Below are 21,463 nucleotides of genomic sequence, written 5' to 3'. Positions count from 1 at the left end.
ATTAGAAGGTTCCCATGACAATAAACTGAACACAAAGTGCTGGGACCCACAGTGGTTAGGTATAATTCATCTTGGTTCTAACTGTTCAATTTCCCTGCAGCACCACCACAGGCGACACTAAGTATTACACAGTGCCCATTTATGTCAGTGTATAATGCCGGACAGGACAGGTGCTTCAGAGCGAGAGAAGCTTTTTGCATCCATGCTATACTCCAGCTAAGGGATAAGGAGAAGAGGAGGATCTCTCCTCTATTAAAGTAGAATTCCTGTGTACCTGTATCTGTGTACTGTGTACTGTGTACCCAGTACCTACTGTATTTTTCGCTGTATAAGACGCACTTTTTCTCACTGGGGGGGGGAAAGTCGGTGCGTCTTATACGGCGAATACACCCCTATCGCGGCGGTCCCTGCGGCCATCAACGGCCGGGACCCGCGGCTAATACAGGACATCACCGATCGCGGTGATGCCCTGTATTAACCCTTCAGACGCGGCGATCAAAGCTGACCACCACGTCTGAAGGGAAAGTGACACTAACCCGGCTGTTCAGTCGGGCTGTTCGGGACCGCCGCGATTTCACCGCGGCCGTCCCGAACAGCCCGACTGAATAGCCGGGTTAGTGCTTACAGGACACCAGGAGGGACCTTACCTGCCTCCTCGGTGTCTTCTCCGTTCAGGGATCCCCTGTATGGCCGGCGCTCTCCTTCCTCGTCATCACGTCGTCGTGTACGTGCGTCGGCTTGCGTAACGACGTGATGACGGCGACAGAGAGCGAGGATACCCGGCCGGCAGCAGAGACGTTCCGGAGCGACGGGGACACAGCGACAGCGATGGAGCGACATTCAGGGCAGCGGTGACGGGTCCGGAGCGGCGGGGACACGTGAGTATTACCTCCTATGCAGTGGTCTTCAATCTGTGGACCTCCAGATGTCCGGGCATGCTGGGAGTTGTAGTTTTGCAACATCTGGAGGTCCGCAGGTTGAAGACCACTATTGGGTTCAAAATCTTTATTTTTTTAGATTTTGCCCCTAAAAATTGGATTCGTCCTATAGGACGAAAAATACGGTAATCCTTACAATGTACATCTAATTTTTATGCCCCTATCACCTATATTTTTTATAAAAATACCCCTTTTCATTAGCTGACAGTATAAGAAATACTCTCAGGGGAAGAGGGTGAGTCCCTCCCTTGTGGTGGTGGGAGGTGATTGGTGTGTGGTGGGAGGAGGCGTGTCCCTCCTTGTGGTCGTGGGAGGTGATTGGTGTGTGGTGGGAGGAGGCGTGTCCCTCCTTGTGGTAGTGGGAGGTGATTGGTGTGTCTGCTCATGCAGTTTTGTCTATGAGTCATCCCTTGTCAATGACTCATGGACAAGTCTGAGGCTGCTGCAGGACTGATTACTATCCCAGTAGGTATGGGGACCCCTAGTGGTGCGATTTGCAGGAGCTGTTTCTTTCTAAAATATTCTACATAACAATATATTAATAATAATATAAATAATGATGTTAATAATAATATTTTTTTTATAATAATAATAACATTTTAAACAACCATATTACAAAAGGTCTCATTTATTTTTTTTTTTTTTTTTCATCAGTAACAGCATATAAAATGTTTTTGTACCTGACATTGCCCATTTAATAGGGTATATGAAATTTGGTTTTCTCTACAGCCCCTATTTAAAATAACAAAAAAACTCATGCAAATGTAATTTCTTGAGTTGCTCTGTTTGGCCAGTGACATCTTTTCGGATTAAAACCAAAATGTCCACCATGACAGCATTTAAAAACATAGTTAACCAGACTTTCCATGCCCCAAATAGCAGTTTTGGCAAATAATGCTGGAAAACATCCCTTCAGATCTGGGAATAACCCCTGTGGGGTTGGAATTAGTGTTGCTCGCGAATATTCGCAATTCGAATTTTATTCGTGAATATCGCATATTCGCGAATTCGTGAATATTCGCGAATATAGCACTATATATTCGCAATTACGAATATTCTTTTTTTTTTTTTTCACAGTACACATCACAGTGATCATCCCTCTCTGCTTCCAGCTTGTGTGGTGTAAAGAAGGCTCTAATACTACTGTGTGAGACTGGCGTACGGATTTTCGCATATGCAAACATTTGCATATGCTAATTTTTGCATATGCGAATTTTCGCTTATGCCAATTTTTGAAAATTAACGCGAATATTACAAATATGCAAATTTAGCAAATATATGACGAATATTCATCCATATATTTGCAAAATATCGCAAATTCGAATATGGCCTATGCCGCTCAACACTAGTTGGAATGGCAACTATTTTGGTTGTTACCCAATACAAAAGATTAGGCTTAGATTGGGGTCCCCTAGCTCCCAGTCCAAATACTGAGATTCTTTGGGCCCCCTAGAGGGTGTATTCTCGCCATACTTAACATATGCACATTAACTTAGAATTCTACTGCAAATTGTGCACAGACTAAATGCATCACCATAAGGCTAGGACTCCACTGAGATTCTTGCCCTGCGATTTTTGTGGCATAAAAACGCCAGAAAAAACGCCGGAAAAACTGCCACAGATTTTCCCTGCGTTTTGGTGTTTTTTCTGGCGTTTTTACAGTTTTTGGCCCCTTTTGCATTTTTTTTACAAAATAGTTGGGTACCAAAAAAAAAAAAAAAAGGATGCAGTAGGGATGTAAAAATGTATTTAACTAAATGCTTATTTTTTATAACAAAATTTTAATACATTTTTTATGTGTGTGTGTTACACTTTTTTTTTCTCTTTTTTTTCCACATTTTTTATGTAGTACTACTACTCCCAGCATGGAACAAGACTGTTCCATGATGGGAGTAGTAGTACCTGTACTATAGGCATATCGCCCCTAATATAGCAGAGCTGTCCATAATATAGCAGAGCTGTGGCTCTATACAGCGCTCACATCTCTGCTCTATTCACATCACTGGCCGCTCATATTTTCCGCCCAGAGTTGTGATTGGCCGGATGGTTTCAGCCAATCACAGCTCTGAGGAAAAGATGAATGAATGAGTGGCCGGCCCGGAATACAGTGCAGAGCAGGGATGAGAGCGATGTATACAGCCGCTCTGCATCTCTGCTATAGACAGGACGGTCACAGTGGGTGTCAGTAGTGACACCCGCTGTGATGTGTCCTTTAGCAGGCACTACTACTCCCAACATGGAGCACACTCTGCTCCATGCTGGGAGCTGTAGTACCTGCATTAATAGACAAATCGCAGCGAGTGTAATTTCTGACACTCGCTGCAATCTGTCTATTAATGCAGGTACTACAGCTCCCAGCATGAGGCAGAGTGTGCTCCATGTTGGGAATAGTAGTACTTGAAGTTAAGGAAACATCACTGTGGGTATCACTCCTGACACCCGCTGTGATGCTCCTGTATAATGTATGGATGCAGCGGCCGGTGCTCTCCTATGGTTCCCTGCACGCCGTATATATACACATTCTGATTTCTCACAGAGAGCTGTGATTGGCTGGAACCATCTGACCAATCACAGCTCTCTGTGGGAAATATGAATATGTGTATATATACGCCAGTGCAGTGGACCAGAGAAGAGCGTCCGCCACGCCACGATTTCAGGACAAAAAACGCCAAACTAGGTTTTGGCAGGCGTTTTGAAAATCCAGCCTCTGAGCCCGAAATTGCTGAAAAACGCCAAAAGGATAAAAAAAAACGCCAAACTGAAAAACGCCAAGTGAATCTGGCATTTTGCAGTTTACCATTGACTTGCAGCTAACATCTGGACGCGGCGTTTTTTCAGTAAAAAAAAGCCATGCGGGAAAATTGGCGTTTTTGACGGCGTTTTTTGCAAAAAAAAACCTCAGTGGAGTTCCAGCCTTAAATGGGCACTGTCATGAAAAATAATTTTTGATATGTTGTAGTACTTAAGTACTACAACATATCTCTAATATACTTTTATTTAAAAAAATGCTTTTAAAACATTTTTAAAGCAATTTGAAGTTCGGCCACTAGGGGGCGCCCTCCTAGTGGCCGAATGCCGTGCGGAGTGACGTCACTGCAAAATTCAGACTGATTCCGGCAGGGCATTAGTCGAAATTTTGCGCAGTCTCAGTAACAGCCAGGGCTGCACATCGGCTTCCCGCACTCGCCGACGGCCCTGCTGCAAGGTGCGGGGGGCGCTGCTCTTGCAAGGTACGGGGGGCGCGGGGGTTGGCTGCTCCTGCAAGGTAAGGGGGGCACGGGGGGGATGCTGCTGCAAGGTACGGGGGCGGGGGGATGGGGGGCGCTGCTGCAAGGTACTGGGGGGGGGGGGGTGTGTGTGTTTGGGTGTTACTCACCTAGCGGCAGGAAGAGGCACCCGTCCCTCCCGCATCGGCTCCCGGCTCACTCCTTCCCCCATGAAGCTCCTGTCCTGGGTGCCTCCAGTTGTTTTACCACTAGAACTCCCAGCATGCCCTGACAGCCAATAGATGTCAGGGCATGCTGGGAGTTGTAGTGGTGAAACAGCTGGAGGCACCCTGTTAGGAGAACTAAGGGCGGAAGTTGCCCCCCCCCCCCAGCAGGCATCAGTGACGTGGTGCCTGCTGGGGAAGTCTGCCTGGTAGTGAGCACACTACCAGACAGACTAAATGCCATTTAAAAAATAGTAAAAAAAAAAAAAATAAAGGTGTTAGGGATAGAAGGGCAATAGGCAGGGACAGAAGAAAAAAACATGATGGTGGGAGCTACCCTTTAAGGTTGTACAGGATTATCTGTGAATCTTTTTAGAAGTAGAACCTAGTCGTAACTTTTAGGCTTCCAAGATATCTTCGATGACCTTCTTGTCAAGTTGTCATATCTATTTATTTTTCTTCTCTATACCAGCCCTCATCCTGGTCCCCAAGACACTAGAGGCTTCCCTTTTCCATTTTCCATCTCTTCTGAAGTCATGCATGTGAAGAAAAAGCCTAATTAAATATAAGAGAAATGACGAGGCGCCCACCAGTCTATATACTGAGATAAAAACTTGTTAAGGAAAGAAGAATTTATAACAAGCCCCTCAGGAGGCGAAGAGTCAGCGCAACTACTGAAATGTCAAGATTCCTTTTTTCCGCTGTTCATTTAGAAGGCCGTGTAGCACCATCCTGCGCCTGCATTGTTGTGCCATGCTTTGTGTCCTTCAGACCTTCACAAGACGTATTGATTTATAATATTTACAGCTAGAGTAACATTTAAAGTGAAGTTCTTTCTGAGGTGAGTGAAATGGTGGGCTTAATGATAGCAGCCTCGGTATTCTTCTATAGCTTTTTATAGCTACCAATCTATGTATGGACTGCTAGAATTACAGTGGGCACACAGGTAGAGCAGTGGGAAAGTAACACAAGAAATGCAGATTTATGTGCCTTATAACCTGGGAATAGCAGGCTGACAATCTCTTTGAGCATTATTTTCACTGTCATTAACTCTTAGAAAGATAACTAAAAAATGGACGCAAAGGTCCTATTTTTTTTTTAGCTAGGCAGCAAGATATTATTTAAAGGAGTAGTGCAGGGAAAAATAACTTATCCCGGGGGTCCGACTGCTGGGACCCCCGCTATATAGTGAACGGGGCCCCGACAGTCTGCTGAAAGCAGCCGTTCCGACCTCCGCAGGAAGCCATGGACGGCACGCCCCCTCCATGTATCTCTATGGGCCGCCGCTCCGTGCAGGGGTTGGCACGCCCACATCCAGCAGACTGCCAGGGCCTCGTTCAGGAGATCGTGGGTGGTCCGAGAGATCAGACCCCCCGCGATCTATAACTTATCCCCTTTCCTTTGGATGGGGGATAAGTTATATTTCACTGCACTACTCCTTTAAGGAGGACACACTGGCTATTCTGACGTGTCTGTTACTTGCATTTCCCATAAATAATAGTTGTGAAGATTTTTTTTTTTTACACTGACACATTGTGCTTTTCCCAGTCAGTTTTCTAAGACTCTGAATTGCAGTGAAACACTGACTTTTAAGGGAAAGCTACCTGAAATGGTGGTGTGACAGCTACTTTACATATCCTTTCTTCCTTGAAGAGTTTTTCTCTGGCCAGTCCTTGCTGATAGTGTAAGGGTGCCCATACACCTTTAATCTCTCCTGTTCACCCCATACACATGACTGTTTGGCTTGGTGTTAATGTGTTGAGAGTGGAAAAAGGGGAGGAAAGCCACTGCCAGACTCCTTTACTGGAGCCTTATCTGGCTTAAGACAAAGGGTTGGGCAGTTGAAGTCCAATTTGCCAAATCCTTGGGCCTCCATGCAAATTAGATGGGTTGCTGGTCCTGATAAAAAGGGTTTGGTCAACGCATCAGTAAAGTGTATGTTGGCTGTAGAATGTTTGGGACACACTTTATTCATAAGGGAAATGGCAACGCCCAGTTGGCAATTTAATCATAGATTTCCCAGAGGATTAACAGACTAAGAAATTTTTTTATAGGGAATACATAAAGGTTCCACATCATTCAGGTAAATCATGATGCTCATGAGGGCACAGGAGCTGTACTCCTGTGACCGACATCAACAATAAATGACTGCTGAGATCAGAGAAACCTCTTACCTTGAGTTTAGCCCCTTAGATGTCATGGTAAAGAGCAACTTCGGCATCTAAGGAGCTTAATAGAGGGGAGTGCCTCTCTCTCAGCCTTTTGGCACCTGGCAATGCCTAAATAGTGCTACTCCTCACGTGCGCACATCTGCTCATCCTGAAAAGTTTGTTGAAAGGTTAGGAAACAATTAAGGGATGAAAAGGATGGTCAGAATTTCCAATGGATAGCCTACCCATTTGATAGCCATTAGTGAATGATTATGCATGTCTGACCCATGACCAGCAAAAGAGACCAGTTTTATGGCTTATCTAGATATAGTAATGTACTTTTATGCGGCTGTGAATGGTATTGAAGCTTACTCTATTCAAGAGAATTAGAGCCATGACCCCCTCATATTGCTGACTGGCTAGGGTCCCTGGGAGAAGTCCCCTTCCACTTTACATTGGATTAACTACCAATTAAAAACGCTGAATAACCACTTTAATAATATTCTTACTGTTATTCGTGCGGTCACATTTTTGCTCTCACTGTGAGCATCGCACGCACCCATCTATATAACTATTCTTATCTATAATTGGTGAAGAAGATGCAGTCACATGATAAATGGTTCCTTGAAGACACAATGCATGCATTTTGCAGACTTCAAATTGTTAACTTGTAAAATAAAAGGTCATTGAAGCTCTTTGGAGTATAAGATGAGAAGGAATAGACAGATGTGGGGTATTTCTTCTGGTTCTGACGCCCTTTGTATTTTAGCTGTATGACATACATTACGTATACATGTGATTAGATCTTGTGCTAAGTACCAATTATATTGCTTATTATAACCTAGAAGTCTCCTATCTGCCACCATTTAAATGCTAAATCATGTCTAAGTGAAAGCCACAATAATTCCATTCATTCCTCACTTTAGCTTCTACTACATTATCTTTTGTAGGGCAGATATAGCGGGGCTAAGTCGGTAAATTGCTACTGTATAACCTTTTATTGATGTTGCATTGTATATTTACATAAGGCTAAAACCAAAACCTTTTCCACTATCCATATTGTGTCAGGTACCCCATCAGTGAGCTGAGAAATATTGTTGGCACCCCTGGTGACATTGTAGGGTTGCATTGCACCAACTGAAATCAAAGGATAACCAGATAATAAATGGTTCTGCCAAGTCCTTCAGAGCATGTACATTCGGCAACACAATATGTTGACACTATAATAATGATAAGAATTACAAATAACATCTGTAATATATAAATAAGCATGTGATGGTAATAAAGAGTAATCTTTAATGAGGAAACCTCATTTAGGCAATAAGATAGGCTTAAAGGAATACTGTAGTGGTATATAACTTATAAGGTATAGATCATGGGGGGTCCGACCTCTGGGACCCCCCGCAATCTCCTGTACGGGGCCACGGCAGTCTGCAGGAAGGGGCGTGTCCGTCCCCAGAATGATGTGGTGCCCGACACACCCCCATGTATCCTATAGAGATAAATAGGGGGGGCATATCAGCCGCCACGTCATGCAGGGACGCAAGGCTCCCTTCATGCGGACTGCCGGGGCCTGTACAGGAGATCGCAGGGGGTCCCAGTAGTCAGAACCCCCCGCAATCTATAACTTATCCCCTATCCTTCAGATAGGATAGAAGTTCTTTTCCACTACAGAACTCCTTTAAAGAATTTTCTGCTTTAGACAATTCCTTTTAGTTAATAGGTTCTCTGATGGTAAGCATATGTAGGAGTCCTGCTCCGGAAGCCACCATAAATCGGATATGATCTGGATCAATTCACCTGCAATGCTACCACAGAAAAAATAAAGCATTACACAGTTTCCATTGAAACCAATAGTCTATCCAGTTAACGCATTGAAGTAGAGGTATCAGTAGGTATCTTCTAAAGTGAGACATTCTCTTTCCACTAATAGACACTTATTTAATACTATACATGCTATTAAAGGGGTTATCCGGAATAAAAAAAAGAGCTAATTTCTCCAGGTTGGGTGTTGTTCTGCAGTTCAGTTCCATCGAAAGGAATGGAGCCAAGTTGTAATATCACACCCAACCTGGGGATAGGCATGGACCTGATTTTGAAAGAAATTAGCTTTGTTTTTATTATTCCTGATAACTCATTTAATTATATATGTAGTAACCCCTTTCTGTGAACCCTGTTATATTAATTATTATGTATATGGAATTCTTCATCAGAGGTGGACATACCATATGTACATAATTTGTAGATGCACAGGAGGACAGTAGTTTAGGGGTCCTACTGTTCCCTTACAAGTACCTATTAGATTATATGTAGGCAGGGCTCAAGTCCTGCAGGAACGCTTGGAAACTGAGTTCCTGCACTTTTCCCTCAGCAGGAACACTGTTCCCATTAGCAGGAGTCCTGCAGGACCAGCCCTTTAGTGTAAATCTTGGATCAGTTCCCACACTTTTTTTTCCCATGACTTGACCCCTCCATGTAGGGGACTGTCCTATGAAATCTAATATCATCAGTTGGTGATAGGACAGTCTGGACATGATCCCTATTGATGGCAATGCAGTCTCGTCTGCATTGGTTCATTCTTTTGCTGGGTAGGAATTTTTTGCGGTTGAGTTTTTAAAACAATGGGATTGTATAAGTTGAATTCCGCTCGGATCTATTCCTCAGTGCGACCATATCTTTCATATAATAGCTGCAACATTTGTACTTAGGAGGACCCTCCCAACAACTATGGGCCCTTTGTAGAGGTGGTAGTTTTTATAAAAATTTTCACCCACAAACCATTTCTTCGCTGGCATATTGGACTCATCTAGATTCTACCCCCCTCCCTCTACTGTAGAAAACTTCAACAGCCTGAGCTTTTTGCCAGCAGTTGTAATATGACAGTGCCAGTGCCCTGTAGTCAGGACCCGCAGGAGAGGGTGGGGGAGAGCAGTCTGCAGACACTGAACTAGTCTGGGCTTCTTGCATGACAATGTAAATAGGTGTGTATGTATACTGTATGTGTGTCATGTATATCTGTGTAATGTGTATATTTGTGTGTACACTGTATATGTGTCGTGTGTATACTGTATGTGTGTCATGTATATCCGTGTAATGTGCAAATGTGTGTATGCTGTATGTGTGTCATGCATATGTGTGTATATGTGTATACTATATGTATGTGTGTGTATATATATATATATATATATATATATATATATAGTGTGTTTGTATTGTGCACTATACAGAGCTTGGAAAAGTGGTGCATGGCAAATTAGGCAATTTTATTGAAATCATTTCTTGTATGTTTGTCCTATTTAACATTGTGGGACAACCCCTTTAATGCATAGTCTACATTTTGCATGCACTTTCATTTAAATCTTATCTGTCATATCACAGAAAAATAATGCTTATATTACTTATATTATGTTACTCACTTGGTTATGCAATTGCTTTATATGTCTTTTTTTATGTGTCTAGCTTCTGTATTTTGCTCTGTCCTACTGCTCACTCATGCTAATATCCATCGTGTCCAAGCAAGAATTGAGCTCGCCCTCACTCACCATGCATTCACTTCCTCCCTGAGTCTGCAGTGCTGGGTCTCTTCATCCAGTCACTGCAGGCTGCTCTGTAAGCTCCTCCGCACTGTTTTCTTGCTGCAGTCTGATAGGACAGAAGTGAGCACAGAGGAGTGCTAGTCCTTCCCTTACTTCCTGTCCATGCCTGTGCTTCAGCTGGGACAAAGATGATGCTGTAGCGGGACAGTATTTTGTTCTGGACAGTATGGGGACCCCATTGGTCTTTTCTATAAGCTATGATTTCTATAACAGGAGATACATTTTTATGAAGTATATCTGAAAATGTTTTGCCAACATGTACAACATATACAAAGTTTTAAATTCTGGCAATGCCCATTTAAAGAGTACTCCATTGGAAATAATTTTGTTTTAAATCAACTGGTGCCAGAAAGTTAAACAGATTTGAAAATTACTTCTATTAAAAATCTTAATCCTTCCAGTACTTATCAGCTGCTGTTATGATCCACAGGAAGTTCTTTTCTTTTTGAATTTCCTTTCTGCCTGATCACAGTGCTCTCTGCTGACACCTCTGTCCATTTTAGGAACTGTCCAGAGCAGAATAAGTTTTCTATGGGGATTTGCTCCTACTCTGGAAAGTTCCTAAAATGGACAGAGGTGTCAGCAGAGAGCACTGTGGTCAGGCAGAAAGGAAATTCAAAAAGAAAAGAACTTCCTGTGGATCATAACAGCAGCTGATAAGTACTGGAATTATTAAAGGGGTACTCCTCCCCTAGACATCTTATCCCCTATCCAAAGGATAGGGGATAAGATGTCAGATCGCCGGGGTCCCGCTGCTGGGGACCCCGGGGATCGCCGCTGCAGCACCCCGGTATCATTACTGCTCTGCAGATCGCTCTGCACGTAATGACGGGCAATACAGGGGCCGGAGCATCGTTACGTCACGGCTCCGCCCCTTGTGACGTCACGGCCCGCCCCGTCAATACAAGTCTATGGGAGTGGGCGTGGCGGTCGTCACGCCCCCTGCCATAGACTTGCATTAAGGGGATGGGCCGTGATGTCATGAGGGGCGGAGCCATGACATCACGCTGCTCCGGCCCCTGTATCGCCCGTCATTACGCACAGAGCGAACTCGCTCTGCGCAGTAATGATGGCGGGGTGCCGCAGCGGCGATCCCCGGGGTCCCCAGCAGCGGGACCGCGGCGATCTAACATCTTATCCCCTATGCTTTGGATAGGGGATAAGATGCCAGGGGCGGAGTACCCCTTTAAGATTTTTTAATAGAAGTAATTTACTAATCTGTTTTTTTTTTCCTTTACTTTTTATAGATTTTTTCATCATATACAAATAAGCATGCATATTCCATGTACATAAATTCATCACATACTTCTATACACTTATACTATACCCTTCCACCCATCAATTATATCTATCTCCCACTCCGCGGTGCCCCCCTCTGTATCCTTCTCTCTTCTGTTTCCTTAATGTGTTTCTTAGTACATTAACTTTCTCTTTTTATATCTTCTTCTGATCTTTCCTATTTTATTGTTGACTTCCTATTCCTCCCCTAAATGTGTTCGATAATTCCCATTTTTTATAAAAGGGTATACTCTGATTGTTTCCAATCGCTATAATTTCCTCTAATTTATAACAGTGTTGTATCCTATTTATTATTTCATTCACTTCAGGAATCTGTGCTTGCCTCCAGTATCTGCAGAGAACTAGCTTTGCGGCCACTAAAATCTTGCATACCAAAAATCGCATTTTTACCGGATATATTTGCATTTGTAATAGTAACAATGCTTTTTGTGGTGTCAATTTACTTGGGATGCAGGTGATGTTTACTAGTAATTGTTCTACTTTATGCCAGAAGACTTGGGCATAGCCATAAAATATGTTTAAGGGATCCCTTCCCCCCCACAGTTTCGCCAACATTTTTCAGAACTCACCGAGGATATCTTATGGAACCTATCAGCGGAGTAATACCATCTTAGGTTAGTTTTAACTATAGCCTCTATATGTGGGACTGCTGTCAGTGATAAGTGGGCTACCTTAAACGCATAGGTCCATTCCTGTTCTGTATATGTTTGTACAAGATCTCTTTCCCATGCTAGATATGGGCCTACGTGTTGGAACTTAGAGCGATTGTCCATTACATCGTAAATTTGCCGTAATCCTTTTGATGTTTCGTTATTTAAAAATGAGTAGTGTTGCTCGCGAATATTCGCAATTCGAATATTATTTGCGAATATCGCATATTCGCGAATTCGCGAATTTCGCGAATATAGCGCTATATATTCGTAATTACGAATATTCGTTTTTTCTTATTTTTTTTCTTCACAGTACACATCACAGTGATCACCCCTCTCTGCTTCCAGCTTGTGTGGTGTAAAGAAGGCTGTAATACTACTGTGTGAGACTGGCGTGCGAAAATTCGCATATACGAAAATTAGCACATGCAAATTTTCGCATATGCGAATTTTCGCGTATGTTAATTTTGTATATGCTAATTTTCACATATGTTAATTTTCGCATACACGAAGTTTCGCATTTGCGAAAATAAAACGAGAATATAACGAATATGCAAATATTCGCGAATATATGACGAATATTCGTCCATATATTCGCGAATATTCGCGAATTCGAATATGGCCTATGCCGCTCAACACTAAAAATGAGATCAAAATTGGTGAGCAATAGCGAGGGGTAGGTTTATTTGTTTCCAAAAAATGTTTAACTCTAAGATTTACAAATCTGTTTAACTTTCTGGCACCAGTTGATTTAAAACTAAATGTTTTCCAGTGGAGTACCCCTTTAAAGCCAGATTTTCTGGGGATAGGTTCCCTTTTATAATTACTAACAAATTTAGAAGAAAAAAAAAGACACGGACACGTATCCACACACACTATACATTGATCTTGGCTTCTCAGTAAAATTTACAAAAGGTAACATGAGGCTGTTAGTACACGTTTCGATCAAACTGTTAAAGCCCTTTAATAATGTAGCAAACAGTAACAATCTACCGTATTTTTCGCCGTATAAGACGCACTTTTTCTTCCCCAAAACTGGGGGGGAAAAGTCGGTGCGTCTTATACGGCGAATGCACCCCTATCGCGGCGGTCCCTGCGGCCATCAACGGCCGGGACCCGCGGCTAATACAGGACATCACCGATCGCGGTGATGCCCTGTATTAACCCTTCAGACGCGGCGATCAAAGCTGACCGCCGCGTCTGAAGGGAAAGTGACACTAACCCGGCTGTTCAGTCGGGCTGTTCGGGACCGCCGCGATTTCACCGCGGCGGTCCCGAACAGCCCGACTGAATAGCCGGGTTAGTGCTTACAGGACACCGGGAGGGACCTTACCTGCCTCCTCGGTGTCTTCTCCGTTCAGGGATCCCCTGTATGGCCGGCGTTCTCCTTCCTCGTCATCATGTCGTCGCGTACGTGCGTCGGTGTGCGTAACGACGTGATGACGGCGACGGAGAGCGAGGATACCCGGCCGGCAGCAGAGACGTTCCGGAGCGACGGGGACACGGCGACAGCGATGGAACGACATCCAGGGCAGTTGTGACGGGTCCGGAGCGGCGGGGACACATGAGTATTACCTCCTATGCAGTGGTCTTCAATCTGCGGACCTCCAGATGTTGCAAAACTACAACTCCCAGCATGCCCGGACAGCCAACGGCTGTCCGGGCATGCTGGGAGTTGTAGTTTTGCAACATCTGGAGGTCCGCAGGTTGAAGACCACTATTGGGTTCAAAATCTATAGGACGAAAAATACGGTATATAAAAGTTTAAGAGGAAAATATATCTAAACTCTTTTATTAGTTCGACAGAATTGCTACAGAGTTTTCCTTTACAGCATCTAGACTATCAGCTGATTGGCCTCTCTTCGGCCTGATTGATATGAACAGAAGAAGCCCCCCTCGGCCCATGATATTGATTTCCCTAAATGGTTGCTTCAATTAGCGCCTGAGCCGCCTGTACATGGCAGCATTTCTTCCTCGGCTGTAGGATGAAGAAAAACCTATAAAACATATCACAGCTTTGAGCTGATTATTCTGACTTATCTCTGGCTTTTTAATGTTTGCCTAAATGACTTCAGCGTGGCCTTCATCAGTCTCATTGCCTGCGTCCTATATAATGAATAGCCCGGTGTTCTGCGCTTCACTAGGAAACTCACAGGCTGCGGGTCTTAATCCCACTTAGTCCTGCGGAGTACACAACGGCGGCTTACGCCTACACAGAACCGGTAATCCACAAACTAGAAAACACAATCCAAACATAAAATGTAGCGTCTCCTCGTTTGCTATCCATTGTGATCCTGCCCCCCCACCCAAGGTAGTTCATAGATAGTAGACAATTTAAATTATCTTTTTTTTTTCCCTTATATTTTTTTCCCCATTTTTTAGGCTGGAATCACAATGGAAGGAAACAAAGACAATTCGGTGCAACATGGCAAGGTAGTCTACGGTATAGCAAATAGAATATCAGGAAATCAAATGATTGCTAAGCAACCTAGAAAAGACTTCAGAATATTAGAAATAAATATATAATAAAAGTAAAAAAAAATAATAATAATAATAATAATCATTAATAATAATAGTAAAAACAATTATAATATATGGTATATATATATATATTTAAATTAATTTTTTTTTTTTTTTACTATTTATATTGTGCGCTGCAGGTATATTTTGGCATGTTCATAGGGTTCCATAGACCTAGTCACTTTTGTGACCCGCAAATAAATTGCATACTCATGTAAAACAGACCAAAGGCTGTCCGAATTTGACTAGGTCTGGTTTATTAAAACCTATGGGCACACCATGGTATATGATTTCTTCTTTATGTACTTTTTGTATTCAGTTTTTATTGCATATCTAATGATTTCCAAGTTGTTTTTTTTCTGGAAGCTAGATACATCATCCTTCCCCTGTATGTATACCGTGACTGCTCACCGTATAATGGCCAGTATGAAAACTTTTTGTTGAAAAAAAATTCACCATTAAAGCCAATTTAAACAATAGGCAATTTTCTGATCATACATTGCCTTTAAAGGGATGCTCCGTTGCCAGACATCTCCAAAGGATAGGGGTTAAAATGTCTGATCATGGGGTCCGGCCGCTGGAACCCCCGTGATCTCCGTGCAGACACCCGGGGTTTTGAACATGTTCATAACGCTGGGTTTGGGCGGCCATGGTCACGATGTTACTCCACGCCACTCCACTCGTGGTGTCACACCACACCCCCTCCATTCATGTCTATGGGAGGGGGCGTGACAGCCGTCACGCCCCCTCCCATAGACATGAATGGATGTCTAGCAACGGAGTACCCCTTTAAGACTGAAATAGGAAGTAATGGGAGCCTATTCCACGTCTGATTATAGTCACATTCTTTAGATCCGGCAGCCGAACCCTTCTCGCCTGCTTTATCTGACCACATCATCTGCCTGAAGCAATACATTTCAGAGCCTCCCTGCCGAAAGGATGACACCAGCCCAACACGTGCTTTCAATTATTTCTGGACAGATGATTTATTGCCCTTGTCATATTTGTATGTATCCATGCTTTATGGACTGTGTCCACTTACAGCCCATCAACTCCTGATCGCATTCCATTTACAAATAAAGCAAATTTCAGGCCCAATAAATAAGCAGGCTCGCGGGGAGAGCAAGAACGGTCGGCTGCATGCTAATGCCGACATAATTAACAACGGCGAGGAAAACGCATTACATATCATTAGAGGATGTACGCTCAAGAATCAGCGCATGAGCTCAGGAAAGTGCTTCACCAATACTGTAACATCTTCAATCATTACTCAAGGGGAGAAAATGCTATTAGCCTGCTCCTTCAGTAACACAATAGCGAGAAGATCTGACCTGCAAACACGGCTCCGGCGTCCCTGGAGTAAATGCAGCTCCCAACTGAGTAGCTCTGATAAATGGAAGAAATATGCCTCATGCCTAATATTACGAGGCATAAAGAGCTGACGGTATTATTTATCATACTTTAAACGGGGCTTCTTATGCTCCTTCCCCGCAAAAAAAGGTTGAGACAAAGCAGCCATATTGCTGAGACAATATAGGACATTAAAGGAGAATTTCAGTCCAAATGTACTATTGTATTTATTTTGTTTTCTCCCTATATGTTACATAGTGGAGAAGGTTAAAAAAAGAACATTATGTCAAACGATAACCCTACTCTGTTGATCCAGAGGAAGGCAAAAAAAAACCTTGCTGATGCCAATGGTCCCATAGAAAAAATTCATTCTTGACTCCAAATATGATAGATCAACGCCCACCTCTAAATATCTAGTACCGTATTTTTCGCCGTATAAGACGCACTTTTTCTTCTTTAGTCGTTGTGTCTTATAGGCGAATACACCCCTATCGCGGCGGTCCCTGCGGCCATCAACAGCTAATACAGGAAATCACCGATCGCAGTGATGCCCTGTATTAACCCTTCAGACGCGGCGATCAAAGCTGACCGCCGCGTCTGAAGGGAAAGTGACACTAACCCGGCTGTTCAGTCGGGCTGTTCGGGACCGCCGTGACTTCACAGCGTCGGTCCCGAACAGCCTGACAGAATAGCCAGGTTAGTGCTTTCAGGACACCGGGAGGGACCTTACCTGCCTCCTCGGTGTCTTCTCCGTTCAGGGATCCCCTGTATGGCCGGCGCTCTCCTTCCTCATCATCACGTCGTCGCGTACGTGCGTCAGCGTGCATAACGACGTGATGACGGCGACGGAGAGCGAGGATACCCGGCCGGCAGCAGAGACGTTTCAGAGCGACGGGGACACGGCGACAGCGATGGAGCGACATCCAGGGCAGCGGTGACGGGTCCGGAGCGGCGGGGACACGTGAGTATTACCTCCTATGCAGTGGTCTTCAATCTGCGGACCTCCAGATGTTGCAAAACTACAACTCCCAGCATGCCCGGACAGCCAACGGCTGTCCGGGCATGCTGGGAGTTGTAGTTTTGCAACATCTGGAGGTCCGCAGGTTGAAGACCACTATTGGGTTCAAAATCTTTATTTTTTAAGATTTTGCACCTATAAATTGGGTGCATCTTATACGCCGGTGCGTCCTATAGGGCGAAAAATACGGTACTTATAACTTGTAAAATGAATGTATATTTTTTTAAGAAAGGCATGCAGAACTCTCTTGAATAATTAAATCAACCATCACAAAAACTTATAATAGAGAATTCCATAATCTTACTGCTCTTACACGACAGCATCCGCTTTTGTAATAATGGTGTTCACGTGGTATAATTTCTAGATCAAAACACCTAAAGAAGCACTCCAGGGATTTTGGTTTTGTTTATATAGATGATATAGATGAATGTAGTGGTTCTTATGTACGCCATCTGCTTACCTGTTTTAGCTGACTTTACAGACATTGGTTTTCACCCATTTCTGATTGCAAATCTGTCACTAAAATTACTTAATTATGCTGCCTACATTTCCCATGAATCCCCTGGCTGAGAGTGTAGTGTTTGATCACTACATAAAGTCATCTAATCAGGCTGCAGGTGATGGAGATCACCCAGGTGAACTAATTAGATTCATTTTGATGCATTTTTTTTAATTCAAAGTACGTTCTTTAGAGAAACATTGCCATCAGGTGAAAGTGATTTGACTTATAATTACACTTGAGGTTTCCAAAATTGCAATAAAAATTACACTTATCGGCCATTATTTGCACAATTGCAGTAAAATAGCACTTTTTACCATAATTTGTCATAAAAAAACCTGAAAAACAGCAGGATATGCAATGTGTGAACACTACCCCAGGAGAAGTGTATATCTACTATATATCCTGATCCCATAGCGATAGCAGTAGTATACAAATAGAGCTTGGAGGGGCCACACAGATGGGCCACACATGCCATCCGGAGGCTGGCTTGTAAGGCAAGATGAGAAGAAGCCAAGCCCCATGTGATCGATAGCTGTTGTCTCGGGCCGCACAAAATCCTATGAAAGGCTCGAGACGACAGTAATATATAGTGCAGAGAAAAGCTGAATCTGAGGAAGCATGAAAATACAAAAAAAGGATGATCCACCCCTGACAGGTAACACAAGTAAATGTACAAAATGCATAACTTGGCATCAGGGGCACACATCAGGGGTACTCCCATGTAATACTTTATTTTTTAAATCAACTGGTGCCAGAAAGTTAAACAGATTTGTAAATCACTTCTATTAAAAAATCTTAATCCTTCCAGTACTTTTTAGGGGCTGTATACTAAAGAGAAATCCAAAAAAGAAATGCATTTCCTCTGATGTCATGACCACAGTTATCTCTGCTGACCTCTGCTGTCCCTTTTAGGAACTGTCCAGAGCAGGAGAAAATCCCCATAGCAAACATATGCTGCTCTGGACGGTTCCTAAAATGGACAGCAGAGGTCAGTAGAGAGCACTGTGGTCATCATGACATCAGAGGAAATGCATTTCTTTTTTGGATTTCTCTTTAGTATACAGCCCCTAAAAAGTACTGGAAGGATTAAGATTTTTTAATAGAAGTGATTTACAAATCTGTTTAACTTTCTGGCACCAGTTGATTTAAAAAAAATAAAAAATAAATAGTTTTCCACGGGAGTACCCCTTTAATAGGTAAAAAAAAAATGGAATACCCCTTTAATAACACCATTTAGTCATAACATCGGTAAAGATTCAATGTATTATTCACATAAGTCCCCAGTGACGCTTCTGTTACCTGGAGAAATGAAAAATGTCCTCCACAGCTTCTTATCTCTCGTCACATCTCTTATTTCTTTGGTCATGTTCACCAATCTGCCAGCGACGGGTGGAACACGGCGAAAATCCAGAATCCTGCAAGGAGGAATATAAAAAGCTTAATATATTGTATTAAAAGTCAACGCAGAACGTTTATTGCTGGGAATGACCACAGGCCATTATTCGGAAGGCTTTTTTTTTTTTTTTTCTACGCTGACAATGTCACAATTTCAAGGACATAAAAGTTGATGGCTTTTATCAAGGGATGTCTAATCCTTTAAGAACTCCAGCCATGGCTTAATCACAAACAGAACAGGAGATGGCAAATAACAGCGCCGCTATGGCAGATTTCGCGAGCCAGAGCGGAATGAGAAGAAGAAGTTCTTCGAAGTCTGTCCCCAAATCTGATTTAATACATATAGTGGAATTTTTTTAATTCTTTTTTTCCACATTCTGCCTTGTGGTCTCTAAAACCTTCTTGCAATATCTAACTATATTAGTGTGAAATTTTTGACTTTCCAGCTGTTGTAATTTTAAAATTTCCAGCACTTTATTGGATTTTCATTGCTTGCTGAGGGCTGCAGTTTTTACAATGGCTGGAGGGACCCAAATGACACACACTGTAAGAGCCTTGTTTTTGGTTGTCCATGGATCTGACCGTTTCAAGGTCATCGTGGTCCGATAGCATTTGATGGCCAATACAATAGACAATCGTGGTGCCCTGCAAAATGAAATAAAAGCTTTAAATGTTTAATAACTATAATAATAGAGACCAAAATATATCCTGCACTCACTGCAGTAATAAGGGTCATTCGGCTAACATCCCGGACCTCCAACAGACGGGTTGACGAAGTTGGCGTGGGGCGCTCAGAGGCGACTTCTGGCAGTTTCGCGCAGCATGGAGCGCTTCTTCCGGCCTCGTACGAGGCCGGAAGAAGCGCACCACGCTGCGCGAAACTGCTGGCAGTCGCCTCTGAGCGCCCCACGCCAACCTCGTCAACCCATCTGTTGGAGGTCCGGGATGGGAGCCGAATGACCCTTATTACTGCAGTGAGTGCAGGATATATTTTTGTCTCTAGTATTACAGTTAATGATGGATGCTTTCTAATAGTGTTGAGCAAGAATATTTGTAATGCAAATTTTTATCGCGAATATCGGCACTTCGCGATTTCATGAATATTTTCTAGTGCTATATATTGGTAATGACGAATTTTTATGCAAATTTTCCATACGAATTTCCGCATGGAACAAAAAGTGAACAAACACAGCGAATATGCGAATTTTGCGAACATAGGACGAATAATCTTCAATATATTCGTGAAATTTTGCAAATTCGAATATGGCCCCTGCCACTCATCACTACTTTCTAATACTGTTCTAGCACCACCGCCGGTTGTTACCCTGAAAACCCACAGTGAAGATCCGCATTTCCGTAGGTGAGAGCTGTGATACGGATTGGTAACAGTGCCGCTACTGGTTTTCTTTAAAAGTATCTCAAAATGTTTAATATTGTTTTTATTATGCTTTGTTTTGTACCATGTTTTATATGATTGAATATATATTCACTTGGCCATGGCTTCACAATACAGGGCTATAGAGAGAAGCACATGTAGCGACAGTCTAGACAGGGCTGGAGCTCATTGTAGCTCGGGGTGTAGCTTAGATTATATAGGGGCCTGTAGCAAAGATGGGATGGATGTTCTGGGATGGCTTGCCCCGTGCAGGTTTAGGGACAGTGGGGGAGAGTTATCAAAACTTGTGCAGAGGAAAGGTTGACCAGTTGCCCATAGTATCCAACCAGATTTCTTCTTACATTTTTGAAAAGGCCTTTGAAAAAAAAGAAGCAACCTGTTTGGTTGCTATGGGCAACTGCTAAACTTTTCCTCTGCACATAATTTGATAAATCTCTCCCAGTGGGTTCCACAACACTCCTCAGTGGGGGTTATAGGTAGTGTTGAGCGGCATAGGCCATATTCGAATTTGCGAATATTCGCGAATATATGGATGAATATTCGTCATATATTCGCGAATATTCGCATATTCGCAATATTCTCGTTTTATTTTCGCATATGCGAAAAATTCGCGTATGCAAAAATTAACATATGTGAAAATTTGCATATACAAAATTAACATAAGCGAAAATTCGCACACCAGTCTCACACAGTAGTATTAGAGCCTTCTTTAGACCACACAAGCTGAAAGCAGAGAGGGATGATCACTGTGATGTGTACTGTGAAAAAAAAAATAATAATAATATTCGTAATTACGAATATATAGTGCTATATTCGCGAATATTCGCGAATATGCGATATTCGCGAATAAAATTCGCATTGCGAATATTCGCGAGCAACACTAGTTATAGGGTAGGCCCAATTTTGCTGGGTACCTAAAAAGAAGAGAGTTGTGCTCGAAGGGACAGCTCTACATGTGTCACAATTGCTGTAAACCAAAAGGGACAAATTCCACCCAACAGAAAAAGAGACAGCATGCTAAACATAAGACCGTCTACACTAGTGAGTTATACTGTCTAAGCTAGCAAGTAAGGAGAAGGACAGCGTAGCTAACGTCTGCCGGGGAAAACATCAGCCGCTGCACCGTTATGTTGTTGAGACTTTTCTAAAAGTATGATGCCTTTGAATATTCAAAAGTTGTAAACATCAAGCATCTATACCAGTAAAATGAAGGTGTTAA

The 21,463-nt window shown here is 42.9% G+C and overlaps 1 protein-coding gene across 1 annotated transcript in view; it reads right to left on the bottom strand.

Moving 5' to 3' along the window:
• FAM20C (FAM20C golgi associated secretory pathway kinase) overlaps positions 1–21,463 on the bottom strand; it is a 211,735-nt gene that overhangs the window by 40,056 nt on the left and 150,216 nt on the right. The window contains exon 5 of the mRNA XM_056533606.1: positions 18,753–18,868. Coding sequence (XP_056389581.1) covers positions 18,753–18,868 — 116 coding nt within the window. The remainder of the gene's footprint in view (positions 1–18,752; positions 18,869–21,463) is intronic.

The sequence above is a fragment of the Hyla sarda genome, chromosome 8 (assembly GCF_029499605.1).
Source record: "Hyla sarda isolate aHylSar1 chromosome 8, aHylSar1.hap1, whole genome shotgun sequence".
NCBI lineage: Eukaryota > Metazoa > Chordata > Amphibia > Anura > Hylidae > Hyla > Hyla sarda.
The sequence above is the reverse complement of the archived record's forward strand: the minus strand, read 5'-3'. Positions and strand labels throughout refer to the sequence as shown.